Source organism: Schistocerca gregaria, chromosome 6 (genome assembly GCF_023897955.1).
Source record: "Schistocerca gregaria isolate iqSchGreg1 chromosome 6, iqSchGreg1.2, whole genome shotgun sequence".
Classification (NCBI taxonomy): Eukaryota; Metazoa; Arthropoda; class Insecta; order Orthoptera; family Acrididae; genus Schistocerca; species Schistocerca gregaria.
The window spans coordinates 312,717,718-312,738,583 of NC_064925.1; the positions used below are offsets into that span (position 1 = coordinate 312,717,718).

Genomic DNA, 20,866 nt, shown 5'->3' on the forward strand with positions numbered 1-20,866 from the left:
CTAGGATAGGCTTCATGTGTATTTTGTAATCTGTTTCCTTTCTAGAGCCTATAGGTTGAGCCTATGTGGTAATTCTATTTCATATTCTCACAAATTGTTAAACATAGGTATTTTATGAATTGACTTATTTCAAATGAGACTCATTGATATTTTAGTCCTGTATGTTGTATGAAGTGCATATTTTTCAACAGTCAGAGCAAGTTGCCAATCTGCATAACACTTTGAAATCTACATCAGGTTACCTTCCATTCAGAAAGCTGTTGCACTCAGCGATTAGTCATCCTTTTTAAATTTTATTGTGCTGATGTAGACTTCGGCTAGAAGCTAGCCCTATTATTTTTGCTCAATGTATGTAATTCCCTGTTGGCCGGGCTTCATCCACAGTTCATTGAATATTGAGTAGTATTCAGTGAACTGTGGATGGAGCCCAACCAACAGGGAATTACATGCATGGAGAAAAAATAATAGGGCATTGAGAATGGCTAGCTTCCAGCCGAAATCTAGATCTGCACAATAAAATTTAAAAAGGGCGACTGATTGCTGCAATCTATAATTTACAAAACTTTGAAATCTTATCAAGATCTGATAGGATATTTGAAAACTTTGAAATCTTATCAAGATCTGATAGGATATTTGAACAACTTTTTCTCAGACAGTAATCCATTATAAAAAAGAAGAAAATGTTCTGTTAATATTATTTGCCACATTATTAATATACAACATGAACAATAAATGGCCCAACATGCTTCTCTTAGCTAAGTCTTTTCTGTTGTCGTTATGCCATGCTGAATTTTCTTCACCAAGAAATTCTTAAACCAGTTGGCAATTTTGTTTGATGTCCCAATGTTACCGTACATTTTGGTGTCAAATTGAACCAAATTCTGTCCAGAAGTCAGAAAAATAATGCATCCATCCAATTGCTTTGGTCCATGGTTTTCAGGAACACAGGTGAAAAAAGTACAAATTGGGTTTTTCATGGATGACAATAATATCTATATAAATTATCATTGCCGTTTTGTAATAATTAAATTGGGACAGCCCTGGATCCTCCTTGTAAAGGAACGTTTTGAAACTTGAATTCGGCATTTCTGCTTGAACTTTTATTTTGCGTTATTTGATAATAGATAAATAATTCCTGATTAATCCAGACTCATCCTGACCTTTCCTTTCATTCTGATTAAGTTCCAAATTCCTGCATTTGTGTCACAATGTGTGCATGTCTGTATACATTGATGCTTTATACATGTAAGTTTCACTACCTTTGTTAGCTAATGTTTTTGGAATGTCAACCGAGGGTGGCCCAGAAAAAACACCCAGGTATAAAAATGAATATGAAGTTTATTGTAATGCAGATAACCAATTATTCCTAACAGGAGTTAGTTTGGAACACAGTAACTGAACACAAGTAATTTCTTGAATATTGAAAGAACAGTAATAATTCCTGTAGTCTAAAGACTTGAAAACGGTACAGTACACTAGAAGTTCCAAAATCCAATGTCCATTCACTAAGTGTGCAACAACTGAAGTCTGAAAGGGGCATGTAAAAGTTAAAGTCCCCTGAAGATGAGCAAAAGTTTAAGGCCAGAGTATTGTTGATGAAGAACAAAGACAAACATTACAATTTCCAATTGCTGGTGTCAGAGGCCATTTCTCTTTAGTGTAGTGGCTCCAAATGGTATAGGTCCATATATAGCCACTTCTGAAGATGAAGGTTGACATGGATGACATTTTTAGCACCTTATTGGTGACACGCGAGTGAGATCCTGACTGTGGAAAAGCTTTTGCAGTCAGTACCTGGCCCAAGAAAATCACTCAGAGCGAACTCTCAAGTGTAGCCTAGGCACTGACCTAAATACTGCCTTGGCATCAGGACATTGGAGGTATGACTTTCATTTATGTGTCACATAGAGGAGAAAAGGTCTGTGGGGCCATTGACATCTGGCCTTGTTGCCAGATGGAGCACATCCATACCTGTAAAGGTTTTCAAATGTTGCTACCAGTCACTTGTAGCTCAAGAGTGTGACTTGGAATGGTATTTGATAACCTTTTTGTATTTTTGAAACAGTCACAGTTGATTACTATTCAGTATGGCTGGAAATTACAACCTTGTCTGTTTGAAGAACTGCTCCCTGCGCCATGTGGGGTTGCCGCGCAGTGTGAGGTGTCTTGTCATGGTCCACGCGGCTCCCCCATCGGAGGTTCGAGTCCTCCCTTGGGCATGGGTGTGTGTGTTGTCTTTCGCTTAAGTTAGATTAAGTAGTGTGTAAGCTTAGGGACCGATGTCTGCAGCAGTTTGGTCTCATAAGACCTTACCATAAATTTCCAATTTGTTCCCTGTGAGGTCCATGCCTGCATAACCCATCTGAGTAGTTGGTTGCTAGCTGGGTAAGCATAAGGCCTTGACACACCACTTTGCATCATGAAGGGGTCTGTGTTCTTTAAAATAGCATTAGTGAACTAATGTCTGTTGGAGAAAAATGTGTGAGATATATTAGAGGTCTTTTATGTAACAAAACTTAACTTTACCTAGTCATTATAAATGGTAAGTGACTTGTAGCAATTTTAAGCAGTTTTCTGTGTACAGAAAAAACAATGTTATTGATCAGCTTGTAAGAGCCATTATTTATAAATAACAAAATGTCATATAATTCTTGTGTGTTAGTTTATGAAAGATGTTTGTAGTGATTTTAAAATTGTGAACTGTGACAGGGATAACTGTGTCCAGCTGGTATATAGTGCTTTGTGATTTTTCCTGGGATTTAACATCTTCCTGAAGTGTTGCTGTAACATTGTTAATCTGAGAAACATAATATGGGGCAAATGTATGTTTTGTAGTTGATAATATGGTGAAACCCCACTAATTCAAACTAATTGGGACGGGTTTTAGCCCTTATTATCGAAAGATCGAATTACAGAAATGTTTTTTAAAATAGTTATCTGAAGATAAAATACAACATTCTGTGCGCATCATGATGAAATAAAAACTGTATGAACAGTAATATTATGTGAAATAGTGTAAAATATATTCAGTTTAAAAGTAACTTATGTAATGATATTACAATAATGAACAATAGGATTAAACGAATTAAAGTTACAATACATATTCAAATGTTCATTAAAAATCCTGATATATACACTACTGCACATATACATTACTAAATGAGAGGGGTAAAAAAAAAAAAAAAAAAACCAGAATAACATTTTTGTGGGTGGAGCTTGTGTAGAACACGTTCCACCGCTAGGTGTCTATAGCGCAATTCATTGGCAGTTCAGTTTTGCCTGTGTTGTCGACCTGGCTTGTCCTGTTCATCTGCTGTGATTGTTTTTGCTAGTGCTGTTTTGTTCTTGTGCCATTTTTTATTATGGCAACTTTAAGTGAACAATGTACAGCTGTGAAATTTTGTTTTCTAGTTGGTAAAAATGCTGCTGAATTTTTTTTAATGTTGAAAGCAGCTTACTTAGATGATGCAATGGGCAAAAATCAAGTGTACGAGTGGTTTACACTATTAAAATCTATTGATGACAAACCTCGTTATGGACTCCATCAACTGCTTGAACTGACAAAAACATTGAAAAAATTTCGAGAGCTTGTGCTCACTGACCATCAACAGACAATTGATCAGCTGTCAGAGATTAGTGGGTTATCTTGGAGCTTGGTTGAGCAAATTTTAATGGAAGATTTGGGAATGAAAAGGGTTGCTGCCAAATGTGCAGGGTGTATACGACCTGGGACAACCGGGAGATCTGGGAATTTTTTCATCCAGGAGAAAACCAAGAAAAACCCGGGAATTTTTTTAAATTCCGGGAATTTTTCATTGTTTTAGTTTTCAGTTAAATTTTTGTGGTTTTGACTGGTAAAATATTGCGAATAGTGGTTTGAAAAGTGTTACTTTCAAAGTAAATTGCCTTTTACACAAGATAAACTATGTGCAAGAATTTATGATGAATTTCTTAAATCACAGAGTGTTTAACTCTCATTTAAAAATCAACTCTTTGAGGACGACCATTTATAAAAATTTCGAGCCCGGAAGATCAGACATTTACGTCGTTATTAAAAAATTTACTGGCGCATTTGTGTGATGTATCTTAAAGTGTAAAACATGCAAAAAAGATCCTTATATGTGGAAGCTTAGCTTCTCCTGCAACTTATTAATCATCGGGACCAATATTATATGTGAAAGCTTTGTTTTTCTTGTAGCAACGCTATGTATATTAACTTAAATCATTAACTTTTCTTATTTGTGTGTTCGCACTACTTAAGAGTGATATTGCTATTGGCTGACTACATCACATGTCCTGTGCTGCCATCAGCTGGTGAGATCACATGACATGAGCTATGACTGGCTTACAAAACTGCGTCGCAATCTCGATTTCTATGCTTCAGAAAGTAACATTCGGTGTTTGGTGGAATTCGAATTTATACCTTTGTAACATGGAAAAATGCAGCGTACATGTTTCTGCACATCAAAGATCTTTCCAAAACATGTTCCCCCCCACCGAGTTTTATTTTCTAAAGTGCCAGGAAATTCTACGTCGGTGTATGAAACCATAAACATTCAAAGAATTGATTAAGTTTTACAGTGCCGAGGAAAAACATACTGTCACTTAACACGAAAAAAGTGTATTTTCAACCGGGAAATCTGGGAAAAATCCAGGAATTTTTTTCCCTTGTCCATGTATACAACCTGGTATTCCTCAGGTTCTGACTGACAATCAAAAGGAATGTCAAGTTGAAACATGTCTTGCATTGAAACAACAGCTTGAAGCTGATCCAGATTTTCTGTCATTGGTAATTACTGGTGCTGAGTCATGATGCTATGGTTACAACCCAGAAACAAAGCAATAGTGAAGCCATCGTAACCCTGCCCCCCCTCCCCCCCCCCCTCCCTCCCAAATATCATTTCTAACATCAAAACAATGATGATTTGCCTTTTTGATGCCAAGGGTTTAGTTCATTCACAGTTTGTTCCCCGAGGTCAGACCATCAATCAAACTGTTTATTTGAAAGTTTTAAGAAGATTGTGCAGCAGTGTTTGTCAAAAAAAGACCTGATTTGTGGCAGGCAGGAGACTGGTTCTTCCACCCCAACAACGCACCTGCACACACAGCCATTTTAGTTAAAAATGGCATGGTTCCACTGTCCCATGCACCTTACTCACCTTGCCTGACTCTGTGCAACTTTTTTCTGATTTGCACTCATGAAAAGAGGCATGAAAGGACACCGGTATGATAACATTGAAAGTCAAGAAAAAAATGAGGGAGGAGTTGTCAGCCATGTGTAAAGAGGACTGCAAAAAAGTTTTGAACAATGGAAGCACTAGTGGGACAAATGTATTAGTTGGAATGGAGAGTATTGTGAAGGGGATAAGGTTGTTTTGTAAAAAAAAAAAAAAATTAAAATACATAGCTTTTAAAAAATAATTCAATTTTGGCTTGATTACACCCTGATATTTCCTATAAAATGAAAGCCTACATTTTATGGGAAATTTACACTGATCAGCCAGAACACTAAGACCACTGACCTACTGTCAATATAAACCCATCCAGGCAATAGCAGTGTCACCTGATGAATGATTGTTAGTCAGACACATGCACAGTTTATGTAGTATCAGTGAATGTGCTGTCCATGTGTAGAATGGGGGAGACATGTAATCTATCTGAGTTTGACCAAGAGCTGCTTGTGAAGACCCAGAGGCTTGGCACAAGCATTTTGGAATCTGCATGATTTGTCAGTTGTTCAAGGAGTGCTGTGGTGAGTATCTTTAACATGTAGTGAAACCAAGATGAAACCACGTCCATACATCATGGGACTGGATGGCCACCCCTCATTACAAATATTGCACATTGTAGGCTGGGCAGACTGGTAAAACAGGATAGGCAGCAAACTGTGGTGGAACTAAGATCAGACTTTAATGCTGGGCAGAGTATAAGTGTGTCTGAACACATAGTGCACTGAACACTCCTAATGATGGGCCTCCGCAGCTGAAGACCCGTGCATGCCCCAATGTTATCATCATGACATTGGCAACTATGACTGAAATGGGCTGGGACTGGACGTTGGCACAATGGCAGAGTGTTGTATGGTCTGATGAATCCTGATACCTTCTTCATAATGCCAACATCTGTTGATAATGGCCTGATTTTGTGAGGCACTCTTGTGCACTGTTCTTTTGTCACTTCTTGCTGCACCTCTTTCAACATAAGATTATATTAATCTCAATAAAATTGATAAATGTATCCAAATTTTCCCTTATTTTCACCATTTCAAACATTTCTCTAATACGTGTTCATCCATCAATATCGTTGACTTCAGTCATGAATGTTCTTTATGGTTGTAGCTGCAAATACATTCTGGAAATGTGAATCTTCTATTTGTTCAAAACCAATAACTTTATTCCATTTGCTGATCTAGTTGAAAATGGCACTCTTGATATGAAGGACAGTCAGTAAGTAATGCAGCAATTTTTTTGTGAAAGCAGATTGGTTTTATTCAGATTTTCAATACACCATATTATTCCCTGCTGTTTTGGCTACTAAACCCTATTTTTCAACATAATCTCCATGTAGTGTGACGGTCCTATGCCACATTACTGGGAGGGCCTGTATGCCCACATGGTACAACTTTACTGGATGATGTCAGGGAGCCAATGTCTTGCTGCATCAATGACCTCCCTATCGTCCATGTATTGCTTCCTGCAGAGTGCACCTTTCATTGGGCTAAATGGATGGACGCTGGAAGGTGTGAGATCTCTGCTGTAGTGTGTATGAAGTTGTGTGAGCTCCTCCTCTTGAGTGTACAGATTGGTGTGGGGCCTTGTGTTGTCACAGAGAAGGAGAAGCTGATTTGCATTTTGGTGGTGTCGAACAAGGTTAAGTCATTTCATGAGGGTAGCACAGCAAACTTAAGAGTAGACCATTGCACCACGATGGAGGACATCGAACGGAATAACCCCTTCAGAATCCCAGAAGACTGTCGCCATAGCTTTACCAGCTGGGGATGGGCTTTGAAGTTTTTCTTCAGAGGACATATGATGTGATGCTACTCCACGGATTACTGCTTTTGTTGCAGTTCAAAGTGATGAACCCATGTTTCATTGCCTTTGACAGTGTATGACAAAAAGTGTAATGATCAGCCTAGTTACATGCAAGCAACTATGTAGAGGTGGTCTTCTGTTAGGTGGCAAGGGACCCAGTTGGTACACACCTTTGTGTACCCCAACTGGTGGATGAGTGTGTCAGCACTACCAAAAGAGACATCCAGTTGAGCAGTGAGGTGTTTAATTGTGATCCATCAATGACTCTAAATGAGTGTGTCCACATATTCTAACATTGCAGGTGTCACTGCTGCATGTGGCTGGCCAGAATGCGAGAGACCAGACAGGTTTGTGCAACCTTATTGCGATGATGACAGATGCCTTGCCTAACAGCTCACCGTGGTTTTGTTCACTGCCAGGTCTAATAGATATTCTGCAAGCACCCATGAATTGGGTGAGAAAAAATGAAATGTTTTGGATTACTTATTGAATGCACCTCATAATAAGCTTTCATTTTTGTGGAGACCTGTTCACCAATATTGTCTCTGCCATTGTTTTTGGCAATGAAGAAAACCATTCATTACTCATTATTGGCCACAAGTGAAGCAAATGGGAAGAAAGAGGATGTATTCAACATTTTTCATAAATGAAATTGATGTGTGTGATATCCAGTATAGTAAGGATGCATTTCACTTCGCCATCAGTATTATTGTTAGTTCTGAAGTAGCAAGGGTTTACTGTAATTGAATTCTTTAAGGTATTAAATTATCTCTCTGTGAATTAGGAACAGGCTTCGTATATCATATGGATAGATTCTTTCATCGCTGCTCTGGAAAATAATTTAATATTCAAAATGGAAACCAAGACTATGTTAGTTCTAAAAGAACATTATGTTCTAGAAAATCCAAAGGTTTTTTTTGTGTGTTTTTTTCATTGACTGTGATGGTGTGTGTGTGTGTGTGTGTGTGTGTGTGTGTGTGTGTGTCATATGTGCAAGAGCAATATGTAAACCACACTAATCTCTTACAATACAGGTACAAATGAGAAAAAACTAATATGTGACATGTCAGGCACCAGATTGCTACATTGATAGCTGCCACATGGGTGAATAAATATGACTTGATTTGGTATTTATTTTGCAGGTTGGTCTTGTGGAAAAGGAGTGGCTGGACACACTTGCAACTATAAACCCAGAAGAAGTAACATTCCTTGATTTTGTGGAAGCAGGGAAGAAATTAGGAGCTCAGCTGAAGCAGGAGGTATTTATTTCTGAAACCATTAATACATACAGGGTGTATGTGAAAAAGAACTCCCTTGTTTTAAGTATAGATTTAACTGGAAAATTAATGAAAAATTACATCAGTGAGTACATATCTTGAAAGAGTATTCCTTCAAGTTTTGTTTAGTGTTAGTAGACTTCAGTGTGGGATCCATTTGTTGCCTTGTGCACATCAAGACAATATTCCCCTTCTCGCCACATATTCACCGACATGTAACTGTCCAAACCATCATGATGATTCTTTCCCATAAATGATTGATGTCTCTGATCTTTCCACTGTACACAACATTTTCTATGTGGCCCCAAAAGAAAAAGTCCAGTGCGGTTATGTCTGGGCTTTACGGTGGCCAATTTGTAGGTACGCAACTTAAGTCTTTTATGCACATCATCATACACAGTACCTTTAGGCACTCCTAATTGTAGACTATGTCTGGCCAATAACTACTTTGGTCTCTGAACACATGAAACACGGATCTGTTCAACAACACCTTCAGAAGTTCGTGGTCTACCTGGTAATTTTGCTTTTAAAAAACTACCAGTTTCCTTGAAAGACTTTAGCCAATGACGGATAGTTTTTGCTATAGGTGGTTCACCACCATACTGTCATCAAAAATTATATTGCACTGTTATAACTGACTCAGTTTTCACGAGCCAAAAAAACAGCACTCGCACCATCTCTAGGTCGAGCAAACCTACCAACTCTAGTGGATACAAACTTGGAGAGTTGATGAATCAAATACCACAAACTAGAATAGCGTATGTCATTTTGTACAGATTCTAGGACACATTAAAACTAGGGAGTCCTTTTTCAAACACCTTGTATATGTGCACAATATATGCAATTAGAACATATCCTTATTGTGAGAAGGACTGAGTTCAAATGTTACTGATTACAATAACAAATGTAATTAATAGTAAGTCTTGATTATTAGCCTTGGTGATTATATACAATCTAGTAGCCAATCCATTGACGAATCCCATAGTGAAAAGCTTGACTTACAGCTGTCATGTCAAATTACAGCCTTTTAAGTTTAAAAATGGCATACTTTGAGCACTATTTTCATTGTTGGATGTGCCAGATATCACAAGGAGAAGTGCACATTGTAATTTTACAATATATCTGACATGTCTGAGTGAAATGTCATCATAAAAAAAGACCTATTTCTGGTCCCAATCCATTTGTACCATTACTGGATATGAATACATATTGAAGATACATAATATGACTTACTTATGTACAATTTATAACCAGTAACACACAATGTGGTGTATTAAGCAGCCAGTACATTGCTCTTGCCTGCATACATGACATTGATGGTGTTTCGAAGTCTGCTTTTTCCATTCTTATGACAGTAAGCTTTTTGTAAGACTTAGCAACAGCCTGCTGCCAATGTTCTGGGACATAAACTTCATGCTGATTGTGAAATTTAGTTTTTTTGATGATACCAAAATGTTGATCGCATTAATCAGAACAATGTCCACTGAAGAAGTACTTATAGCTAACTATTACAATCCCTGTTCTGTACATGACCCACAGCCAGAGCTTATCACAAGTTGGCTTTTGTTTTGCCTACCACAGTTGTCATTAAAGGCTGCAACGTACTTCAAACCAATAGGTAATGTTTTCAGGAACTTCTCCAGTAAGCAAGAAATTTTCTTGTCAGCACTGTGTCCCACAGATACATAGTAGATGTTCCTTCATCTAGAATGCACACACAAAGATGTTAAGTCTACTTTTAGTGTGCCTTATACACCTTCAAGCAGGTGAGTGCTGTTGCAGGGAAAATTTTCTGAAAATAAAATATGTCGAAACAACTGACTGATGATTTTTTTGCCTTCTCAAGTGAATCATTCTCATCTTTCACTGGCACTTTCTCTGAAGCTGATTGGTTTTCACAGGATAATATCATCATTTATGTCAGCCTTTGCATTAAGAGATAAAAAATGTAAATGTGAAAATGCAAAGTATGGCAGTTTAACTACAGAGAAGTAAAAGTGAGTTCCTGTATAATTGAACATAAATTCAGATAACTGCAACCAGTCATTTATGAAATACCTGTTTATTACCATTAACGAGTCTTTGAGGCTTTTCAGAGTCATTTTCAGATGGCACGCAGAAGTTGCATAGTTATATTTGTGGCGTGGTGCTACGTCTGGAGGTTATTTCTTGCAGTGGTATGGGCAGTATTTGTGTTAATATCGACATGGCAGCATCCATTTTCGTTACTTATCGGCCACAGAATTAAGCACTATTCACCATAAATGCTGAGTGCCACAATATGCCAGCATACATCCTTTCTTCTGTTGGGAAAAAATAATTATTCACTTTCACAAAATATTCTGTACAGACTTTTGCTAATGTTAAATAGAAGTGACAGAAGTGAATTGCTGTGTGCAGTGCACAAAGACAAAACATTTCTTTTGCGTGTATGTTCAACGTAACTGTAGCTTTGGCATGTGAATCATTGTGAGTGACTAAAGAAAAATCCCAGGAAAATTAATGACAAAATGTATACCATGTAATTACAATGTTAGGAAAGCAATTAACCTTGAAACTAATTGCCAGAAAAGATCATTCATGTTCTAATCCTCATTATCTGACCCTGTTTGTTTGTTATTTTCCCCCAAAATTATGGGTGAAAATCTTATCTAAAATGTTTCCAAGTTCAGAACTTGCATTAACATCAGTTTTTATCTCTTCTGAATCACGGTGTACAACAATTGGTGAGCAATTGGGCTATTCTGTTGCCTCAGTTGACCATGGAACAATATTGTTAAAATCAGATGATGTACTTATTTCTGCCTGTAGATACCAAAATCTGCTGGACTGCCAGCTTACTTTTCTTGTTCATGCAACAGTGGACACTCGTGCCCATTCAGTACTGTATTAAACTTTATGCACTGGGAAAATGCACTTGCCTCCATTGACTTGTTAAGTACCTGAAATGTCAACGGAATTTTCTCTGCACTGTGATGACGGAACAACAATTGTTAAATTCTAACATGCAGAATGTCTTCAGGAAGGATTGTATTGGTTGTTACCTATCTCATTTCTAGATAACTGAATGATTGTGGAACCTTACGCAATATATTGTGCTAGGAGCACATTCGCACCATGTGTTTGTAATTGAGAATAATACGAGTAGTTCCAGCACAATTTCAGCAAGACTTATTTATTAGTAGCTGCTGAAAGATTACACACTGCAGATCTCGTTTGTCTAGGGGTTTTCGAAGTTTTGTCTGCAAAATAATTACTCCAACTAGCATGGCCTGGGTTTTCTTCTTGTTTGAAATAAACACTACCGGATCGGAAATACTTTGAGCTAAAAATTATATTTATTCGTACTTTTTGTTTGGTAACTAAAACATTTTCACTATGAACATTGATACTCTAAATGCATTATACTGTACTGGTCACATAAACATGTCCATCTCCCTTCAATCCTGACAAAGAAGTGGCGGGCAAGCCAACATGTGCCCGGAAGTTGCAGACATTCCTGCATTCCAGATTCTTTGGTCTACTAACCTTAATAAACTCCAAAGATACATATGTTGCTGTTGCTGTTGTTGTTGTTGTTGTTGTTGTTGTTGTCTTCAGTCCTGAGACTGGTTTGATGCAGCTCTCCATGCTACTCTATCCTGTACAAGCTTCTTCATCTCCCAGTACCTACTGCAACCTACATCCTTCTGAATCTGCTTAGTGTATTCATCTCTTGGTCTTCCTCTGTGATTTTTATCCTCCATGCTGCCCTCTAATACTAAATTGGTGATCCCTTGATGCCTCAGAACATGTCCTACCAACCGATCCCTTCTTCTGGTCAAGTTGTGCCACAAATTTCTCTTCTCCCCAATCCTATTCAATACCTCCTCATTAGTTATGTGATCTACCCATCTAATCTTCAGCATTCTTCTGTAGCACCACATTTCGAAAGCTTCTATTCTCTTCTTGTCCAAACTATTTATCGTCCATGTTTCACTTCCATACATGGCTACACTCCATACAAATACTTTCAGAAATGACTTCCTGACACTTAAGTTTATACTCGATGTTAACAAATTTCTCTTCTTCAGAAACGCTTTCCTTGCCATAGCCAGTTTACATTTTATATCCTCTCTACTTCGACCATCATCAGTTATTTTGCTCCCCAAATAGCAAAACTCCTTTACTACTTTAAGTGTCTCATTTCCTAATCTAATTCCCTCAGCATCACCCGACTTAATTCGACTACATTCCATTATCCTCGTTTTGCTTTTGTTGATGTTCATCTTATATCCTCCTTCCAAGACACTGTCCATTCCATTCAACTGCTCTTCCAAGTCCTTTGCTGTCTCTGACAGAATTACAATGTCATCGGCGAACCTCAAAGTTTTTATTTCTTCTCCATGCATTTTAATACCTACTCCAAATTTTTCTTTTGTTTACTTTACTGCTTGATCAATATACAGATTGAATAACATCGGGGATAGGCTACAACCCTGTCTTACTCCCTTCCCAACCACTGCTTCCCTTTCATGTCCCTCGACTCTTATAACTGCCATCTGATTTCTGTACAAATTGTAAATAACCTTTCGCTCCCTGTATTTTACCCCTTCTGCCTTTAGAATTTGAAAGAGAGTATTCCAGTCAATATTGTCAAGAGCTTTCTCTAAGTCTACAAATGCTAGAAACGTAGGTTTGCCTTTCTTTAATCTTTCTTCTAAGGTAAGTCGTAAGGTCAGTATTGCCTCACGTGTTCCAGTATTTCTATGGAATCCAAACTGATCTTCCCCGAGGTCGGCTTCGACTAGTTTTTCCATTCGTCTGTAAAGAATGGCTTATTAAACTGATAGTTCGGTAATTTTTACATCTGTCAACACCTGCTTTCTTTGGGATTGGAATTATTATATTCTTCTTCAAGTCTGAGGGTATTTCGCCTGTTTCACACATCTTGCTCACCAGATGGTAGAGTTTTGACAGGACTGGCTCTCCCAAGGCCGTCAGTAGTTCCAATGGAATGTTGTCTACTCCGGAGGCCTTGTTTCGACTCAAGTCTTTCAGTGCTCTGTCAAACTCTTCACACAGTATCGTATCTCCCATTTCATCTTCATCTACATCCTCTTCCATTTCCATAATATTGTCCTCAAGTACATCGCTTTTGTACAGACCCTCCATATACTCCTTCCACCTTTCTGAAATAAATACATATAAATATACAACATTTAACATCTCAAACGAATCCATTATTTATCATCAAAGAAAATATTCATAATTAAATAAATTAAACATATTTTATGGCAACATACTGAAGTTATCTTAACTCTTTACTGTAGGCATCGTACTTTTCATATGAGTTAATCTTTATCTCCATCATTTAATTACATTACAACAGCCCAACAAGACTTACAAGTGTACCCTGGTCCACTTGTCAATCCGATACAGAAATTGCATCATTGTCTTGGCTTGTATACAACTTTTTATCACAACTGTAGTAAACTGTTTATTCTTTCATCAACTGTTGACTTCCTCCTTTGTCTCAGAACATAAATTACATAAACACACACATCGGTTTGTTGCCCAGAAATTTACTATAAAATAATACTAAAGTTAAAACATAGTACTAACTCCTATATCGTCAGTGAGGTTGCAAAAGTATTTCAATTCAACAACACTATTCTCTCATGAGCCTTGTACATTATGTGATATGAAAATTAAGGGGCAAAATAAGCCAACATAAAGTATCTGTGTTGGGTTATAAACACAGCTGAATAAAAACAGTTATCATGGTGAGCATGATGTAAAACAGAACCACACTTGCATATACAAGAAAATATAGTCTATAAACTATAGAACATTTTTATAAGCATTATAGTCTATTTAATTGAATGAACAAGATTTCAAAAATATGAGTTTTGCTATTCTCAAACTGTGGGGGGTGGGTGACATGTCTTGTCTTCTAGCATCATCAGTGAAATAAAATCCCTTATTTATCAAGTTTACATATTTTGCAATTCATTAAATACTGTACAATTACTTAAACAAGCACCTAGGAATCATGAAATCTAATCTTATAATGGAATTAAGTGACAATCAGTCTAGATACAACATCGTTTTGGATGAGATATATTACATGGCATAGTATGGTGACTGCAATTTGTTCCTGTGACTATCTCACAGCATTTTTTTTTTTTCCAGTAAAATTCTTTCCAGATAAAGGCATGTTTGTAGGCTCAGTTTGCTCTTTTCTCAATATAAGATTTCAAAGAAACAACATTTCTAAGACCAAACAGCTTTCTCGACTTGGGATATACTAAATCGGTACGCATTTTGGTGGGGGTTCTCAATAATCTCAAATGGCCCAATGTAAATATCAAAGAACTTCTCGAGTTCTGCTGTTAGTAACTTTGATCGTTCATGGGATATCACTAAGACATGGTCACCTACACTGAATGTGGTAGCCTTTATTTTCCTATCATGTCTGTTTTTTCTGGCTTCACCTAGTTTCTTCATGGTTTTCTTTACAATCTTTTCACATTCTTTCATTGAAATTAAGCTACATTGTGGAAAGTGTATTAATTCAGAAATAAGATTTGCTGGTCTGAGATGAAATATAATTTCATTTGGTGAAAACCCAGTAGAGTTATGCTTCAAGCTGTTCATGATATCCTCGAAGTTGTTTACGTGGCCAGACTAACTAGGGTGTTTGTGACTACAATACGTCCTACAAAGTCTCCCTATTTCTCTCATGTACCTTTTTGCTGGGTTTGAAGATGGGTTGTACACAGATATCAAGATGTGTTTTGTGTTAGTTTTTTCCATGAATGGTTTCCAATTTTTTGAAACAAATTGTGAACCATTATCAGATAGTACGGCTTTAGGTTTCCCTACACTCTTGAAGTAATCTCTCTCAATCTAGGTAATGATCTCTTTACTTGTAGCTTTTCGAACGGGATAAAGTTTAATTAGTTTGGAAAATACATCAACCATGACAAATATAAAACAATGGCCACCTTTGCTTTTAGGTAAAGGACCATAAAAGTCTACAGCTACTAAATCTAATGGCTTATCTGGAATAATGTTCTGCATTTCTCCCTGACATGTTCTGTTGCTTATTTTTACTCTTTGACATTTGTCGCATGTTGATATTTCGTTCCTCACCTTCTTTACCATGTTATAAAAGTAGATATTTTCTTGTAACTTTTTTACACGTTTATGTATTCCACAGTGACCATAACTCTCATTGGTGTACTTTATTAACTTGTCTGCCTCACACTCTGGCCAACACAGCTTCCAATTGTCAGAGTCCACATCTGTTCTTCTAAACAGTGTTCCCTTAAAGATCTTATAGCATCTGTCAAGTTTACCATACCCTCTTTTGCCTAAACAGTCCTTAACCAATTTCCAATTAGGATCGTTATTTTGTCCCCTCCTGATGTTATTGCAAAGTGTCTTTATGAGCTTTTCATCTTAGATTCCCTTCATGTATCTTATTTTAAATTCCTTTTCTTCCTCTTAATCAAACATTTCCTGATCTGCTCCTACTGGCAACTTGGATAAAGCATCAGCTAACAACTTTTTCTGACCCCTTAAGATACACAATTTTGTAGTCAAACTGTTGCATGAACATTGCCCACCTAGTTAATCTACTATGATATAGTATACACTCCTGCAGGTAACTTAAAGCTTTGTGGTCTGAATACACTTTTATCTTGTCTCCTAACAGATATGTTTTAAATTTTGTAAATGCCCAGTGTACTGCGAGTAATTCTTTTTCTGTGACAGTGTAAGTTCTCTCATGTTTAAGTAACATTCTGCTGGCAAGTGCAATGGTACAATGAAGATTTTTTCCACGCACAACTTTCTCCTGAAATAGTTCTGCTCCTAGTCCATAATCACTACTGTCAGTGTGAAGACAAAATGGCAAACTAAAATCTGGTCTGTGTAAAAGACTGATCTTACAAAGTTCATTCTTAATTTTATAGAGTGCTTTCTGACACTCTTCAGACCAATTCCATGTTGCATTTTTTCTAAGTAAGTTGCTTAAACATGTTACATTAAGGCATTGTCCATTTATATATTTTCGATAGAATCCACAGAGTCCATAGAAAGATTTTAATTGTTTTTGGTTTCTAGGAGATTGAAAGTTTATGACAGTTTTTATTTTCTCAGGATCTGCACTTATCCCTTCCTTAGTAATGACATGACCTAAAAATTTGAGTTCTGACACACCAAATTTACATTTTTCCAGTTTTAATGTCATACCACCTCTTCTGAGTTTCTCACACACCTTTTTCAATAACTTCAAATGATCTTCCCAACTTGACACTAATATATCGTCTACATAAATTGTTAATTCTGACACAGCTTCTTGGCCAAGTACATAGTCTAGTGCCCTTATAAATTCGGCGACTGATGAGTTTAATCCGAACGGCACTACAAAATACTGGTAACATCTCCCATTGTATAAGAAAGCAGTGTACTTTCTAGAACTAATTGCAAGAGGTACTTGATGGAAACCTGAAGTTAGGTCAAGGCTTGACATAATTTTTATATTTTTAAACTTGTATAACAACTCATCGATGTTCTCTGGGGGGTCAGTTTCTCTGTATAAACATTTGTTTAACTGTCTGGAATCTGGTACTAATCTGACTTGTCCATTAGGTTTATTTACAGTGACTAAGGGATTATTATAAGGGCTTATACTCCTCTCAATGATTTCACACACTTCGATCTTTCGCAATTCTTTCTCCACTGCCACCCTTTTCGAGATTGGAATACTGTACGGTTATGTAAAGAAAGGTTCATGTGGCTTCAACTGTAAAGTACATTGGTATCCAATTACTTTACCTGGTATATTGCTAAATACATCACTATATTCCCACAAAAATAATTTCAAATCTTGTTTTTGGGTCTCGGTTAGTTCTCTAGCTTCGGCTATTTTTTCATGTACCAACTTTTCAAACTCTATCTCAACTGTAATAAAATCTTCAATGTACTTACCTTCTTTTGTAAATTCAATACTGTTCACAGTCTTATTCATACACAACACATTTGATGTAAGAAGTTTCGTAGCGATGACTTCACCACTTGGTAGAGTCTTCATCAATTTCTGTCCTGCCCAATCAAATGCTGCACTTATTTTTGTTATCCAAGACATGCCTAGGATAAAGTCCTCTGTGAGATCAGGAATGACAAGAAACCCATGTGACCATGATACTCCTTCAATTTCAAAAGTAATAAAAGCCTGACTCCTTATTGATTTACTGTGCTTCCCGGTAGCACCCCTTATTTTAATTCCTACTACAGGTAACTCAATATAATCCTTATTAGTTTTCAATTTTTTACTTAATGGTTCTGATATCCCAGGTACTTGACTCCCGGCATCCACTAAACACTTTCCTTTCCATGATCCTATCTCCACATCAATAAACGGACTGCTTACATCAAAGTCAAATTTTTTGTTAATATTCTCATGTAATAAGTCATCTTCAATTTCACTAATTCCATATCCCTTTCCAGTGTCCTTACCTGTATCATTACTACTAGAGTTATATGCTGTTATTACTATTACCCTAATTGCATTTTCTTTGGCCTGATTACTATTCCTGAATATTTCATTAATCCAGCTACATTCATTTGTGCTATTGTGTGTCTCTCCTTTATATTTATCTCTTAACATTTGTGCAATGTGATACTTAATTCTATGCCACCATTCTGGATACAAAGTTTCACATATATCAAGTGTTACCTTTCTGAAATTTTCATCATCCCTAATGGCATTACTGTTAACCCATAAGTTAAACAAAAAATTGCTTACTATCTGACATTTTATCATCTACTACCGTATTGCTGTTGAGATTACCTGCTGTCAATTCCTTCTCGTTTTTCTTACATGTATCAAGATCAAATAAATCACTGAATAAAATTCTGACATCCTTATCATTCAAATTGTCAACTGTTTTCATGTGTACCTCACTAACTTCATTACTATCCTCTTTTATATGAGTAATCTCTAAAGCTTCCAACTCCTCACTTACACCAATAAAACATCTTTCTTCACTACTATCCTCAATCTCCTTTTCTTCCCAATAAACATCACAAAATTTATCGTCTTGATCCTCTCCACCCTTACCTTCAGTATGCAGATACACATTTAAACCATCTTTACTAGGTGCTCTTTTCATTCGTAGCCCACCAGACTCTTCCGTAAGTTCTCTAATTTCTAATACACTTTGATCATTTGAACAACAATTTTCCAGCAAGGTGTCCCTCTCAGCCCACTCATAGAATGAATTTAAGTTTAATTCTGCACAGTTTTCTAAGCAGTCAGAGACTTTAAATAACTTACCTTTTGTTTCTGATTTATTTGTATGACATATATTATTTGTAACAGATACTATATTAATGGGATAACACTTCTGTTTAAAATTATTACTCGTTGTGTCACTGGTATCTTTCTGTTTAGTTTGGCAGTTTGGGTTGGCCCTTTCCATTTTTGTATAAGTAGCTCCTACCTTGTGGACTACCAATGGAGCCCTATTCAGTTTTTTAACTCCTGTTCAGTTCTCCCCATACCATTATGACTATTCCACTCCTTTGGTTTATTTCCAAAGCGTCCGTTACCAAATTGATTATGACTATTTCCATACTGACATTTGTAATGGAAATTGTGTCCTTGTGACCCCTTGAAGTTGTACTGGTGATTTCTCTGATGAGAATCACTACTTCCAAAATTTTATGGTTCCTTTTTATCATGTTGTGTGTTTCCTCAATTTGTATGCCTTGTCTTTTGAAAATGGTTTTGACTATGGTGTGATGGTTTACCCGCTTTCTCAATAATTCTGTCTAGTTTGTCAACATATTTCAAAAACTGATCTATTGTGTCATCTGGACCATAAGCTAACTCCCACTGTAGTTCATACGGTAGCGTCCTTTTAAGTGCACCGATATGAGTGAGTTCATCAAAAGGTTTGCTTAGGTGAGTAAGTTTCCTTAAATGATTTCTTCAAAATTGCTTCATGCTACCAAACTCATGTTTATAAACAGTTCCATTCAAGAATTCGCTTTTTATTCTTGCTTGTTCTGTCACTGACCAGAATTTACTTAAGAACCTCTCCTCAAACTCTGCAAAAGCCATTCCCTCTGTACAGTAATGATTAGTCCATGACAAATCTTTTCACAAATTTAATTTTCAAATTATCATTCATATTTGGAAAAAACTTATCTTTGCAATGCTGCAGGAAATCTACCGGATGCATACTGCTCTCATCTGAAAAGTTTTTTACTGGAATGTTGCACCACAAAGTGCCATTATTGTTCGGCAAACTATTGGTGACCATATTGCTACTAACACTTTCAAGTTTCTTAGTGATGTCATTAATACTACTTCCTAAACTCTTGACTCCATTTTTGCTTATCTGATTATTTACATCTATTTTTTCAGTAATAATTCCTATCTTTTTTTCAAATTTGCTTTCTACTTTAACAATTTTATCGTCTGCAAGAGAAATACGATCAGATACTGTTCCTTCTACATGTTTGATATCTGAATGCACAACTTCAAACGCATTATGGATTTTCTCTCTGCTTGTACTAACTTCTAATTTCAGATATTTTACTTTTGCATCTTCATTTTTAACTTTTCTCCTGACATATTTGACCTTACCCGTGATATTAACCATATTACGACTCAAACTGGAAATTTTTGCTTCTACTTTTTGAAAGTTATCGTCATTTTTCTTTTCATATTCTTTGAATTGTTTTTCAAGTCTGATGAGCTTAAGATTCTGGTCTAACTGAGCGGCATTGTTTTGCTCCATTTGATCCAAACGAATCTCATTAGCATCGAGTCTGTCTTTAATATTTCCTAACCACTGTCTGTTTTGTCTGTTAGTGTCATCAATTGCCTTAAATTTTCCCTCCATATAATTCATTATTGTTGATAACATGTCTTTAACTTCATCCTATCTTTCCGTACGACTTTCAACTTTGTCTACAGGATTCGGACTATTACTGTTGCATTCACTTTCGTACGATAAATTTACATCGGTACTAGCGTTGGTGACACTGTCGTCAATACTTTCCTCTTTTACAATAGTCATCTTTTTACACAGGAATAAACAAAACACAATAAATTTATCCTTTCTAAAGGATACTAAATTATCTTACTCACAGTTTATTGATTTTCTTATCTTACAACATCTTCTTTGTTGATTGGTGCGTGATGGAATTTACAACACTGAAACATTACACTTACGTGAATATTGCTTTTATGTTGCACAACACTTTACACTTTTTTCTTCTTCCTTGACGTACTTCGCCGTTATTCTTGTTCCAGTAACTGCATTCCGTGGTCTTGAAGTTATCAGCATACGACTTCCTTTGTCTTGAAGGTATCAGCATATGACTTCCTTTAACATTTTCATCCAGGATATACGAATTCTGTCATTTTCTTCGCAATCTTGGTGGTAATTTATTTCGATAACATTTTCAATAATCCCAGACAACGCCACCATATTGTACTGGTTGTTACCTATCTCGTTTCTTGATAACTGAATGATTGTGGAATCTTACGCT

General features: G+C 36.6%; 1 protein-coding gene across 3 annotated transcripts in view; it reads left to right on the plus strand.

Annotated features, from left to right (window-relative positions):
- LOC126278552 (mannosylglucosyl-3-phosphoglycerate phosphatase) overlaps positions 1-20,866 on the plus strand; it is a 207,180-nt gene that overhangs the window by 52,649 nt on the left and 133,665 nt on the right. For all 3 annotated transcript variants that reach the window (XM_049978739.1, XM_049978740.1, XM_049978741.1), the window contains one exon: positions 8,177-8,293. In XM_049978739.1, the coding sequence (XP_049834696.1) occupies positions 8,177-8,293 (117 nt within the window). The remainder of the gene's footprint in view (positions 1-8,176; positions 8,294-20,866) is intronic.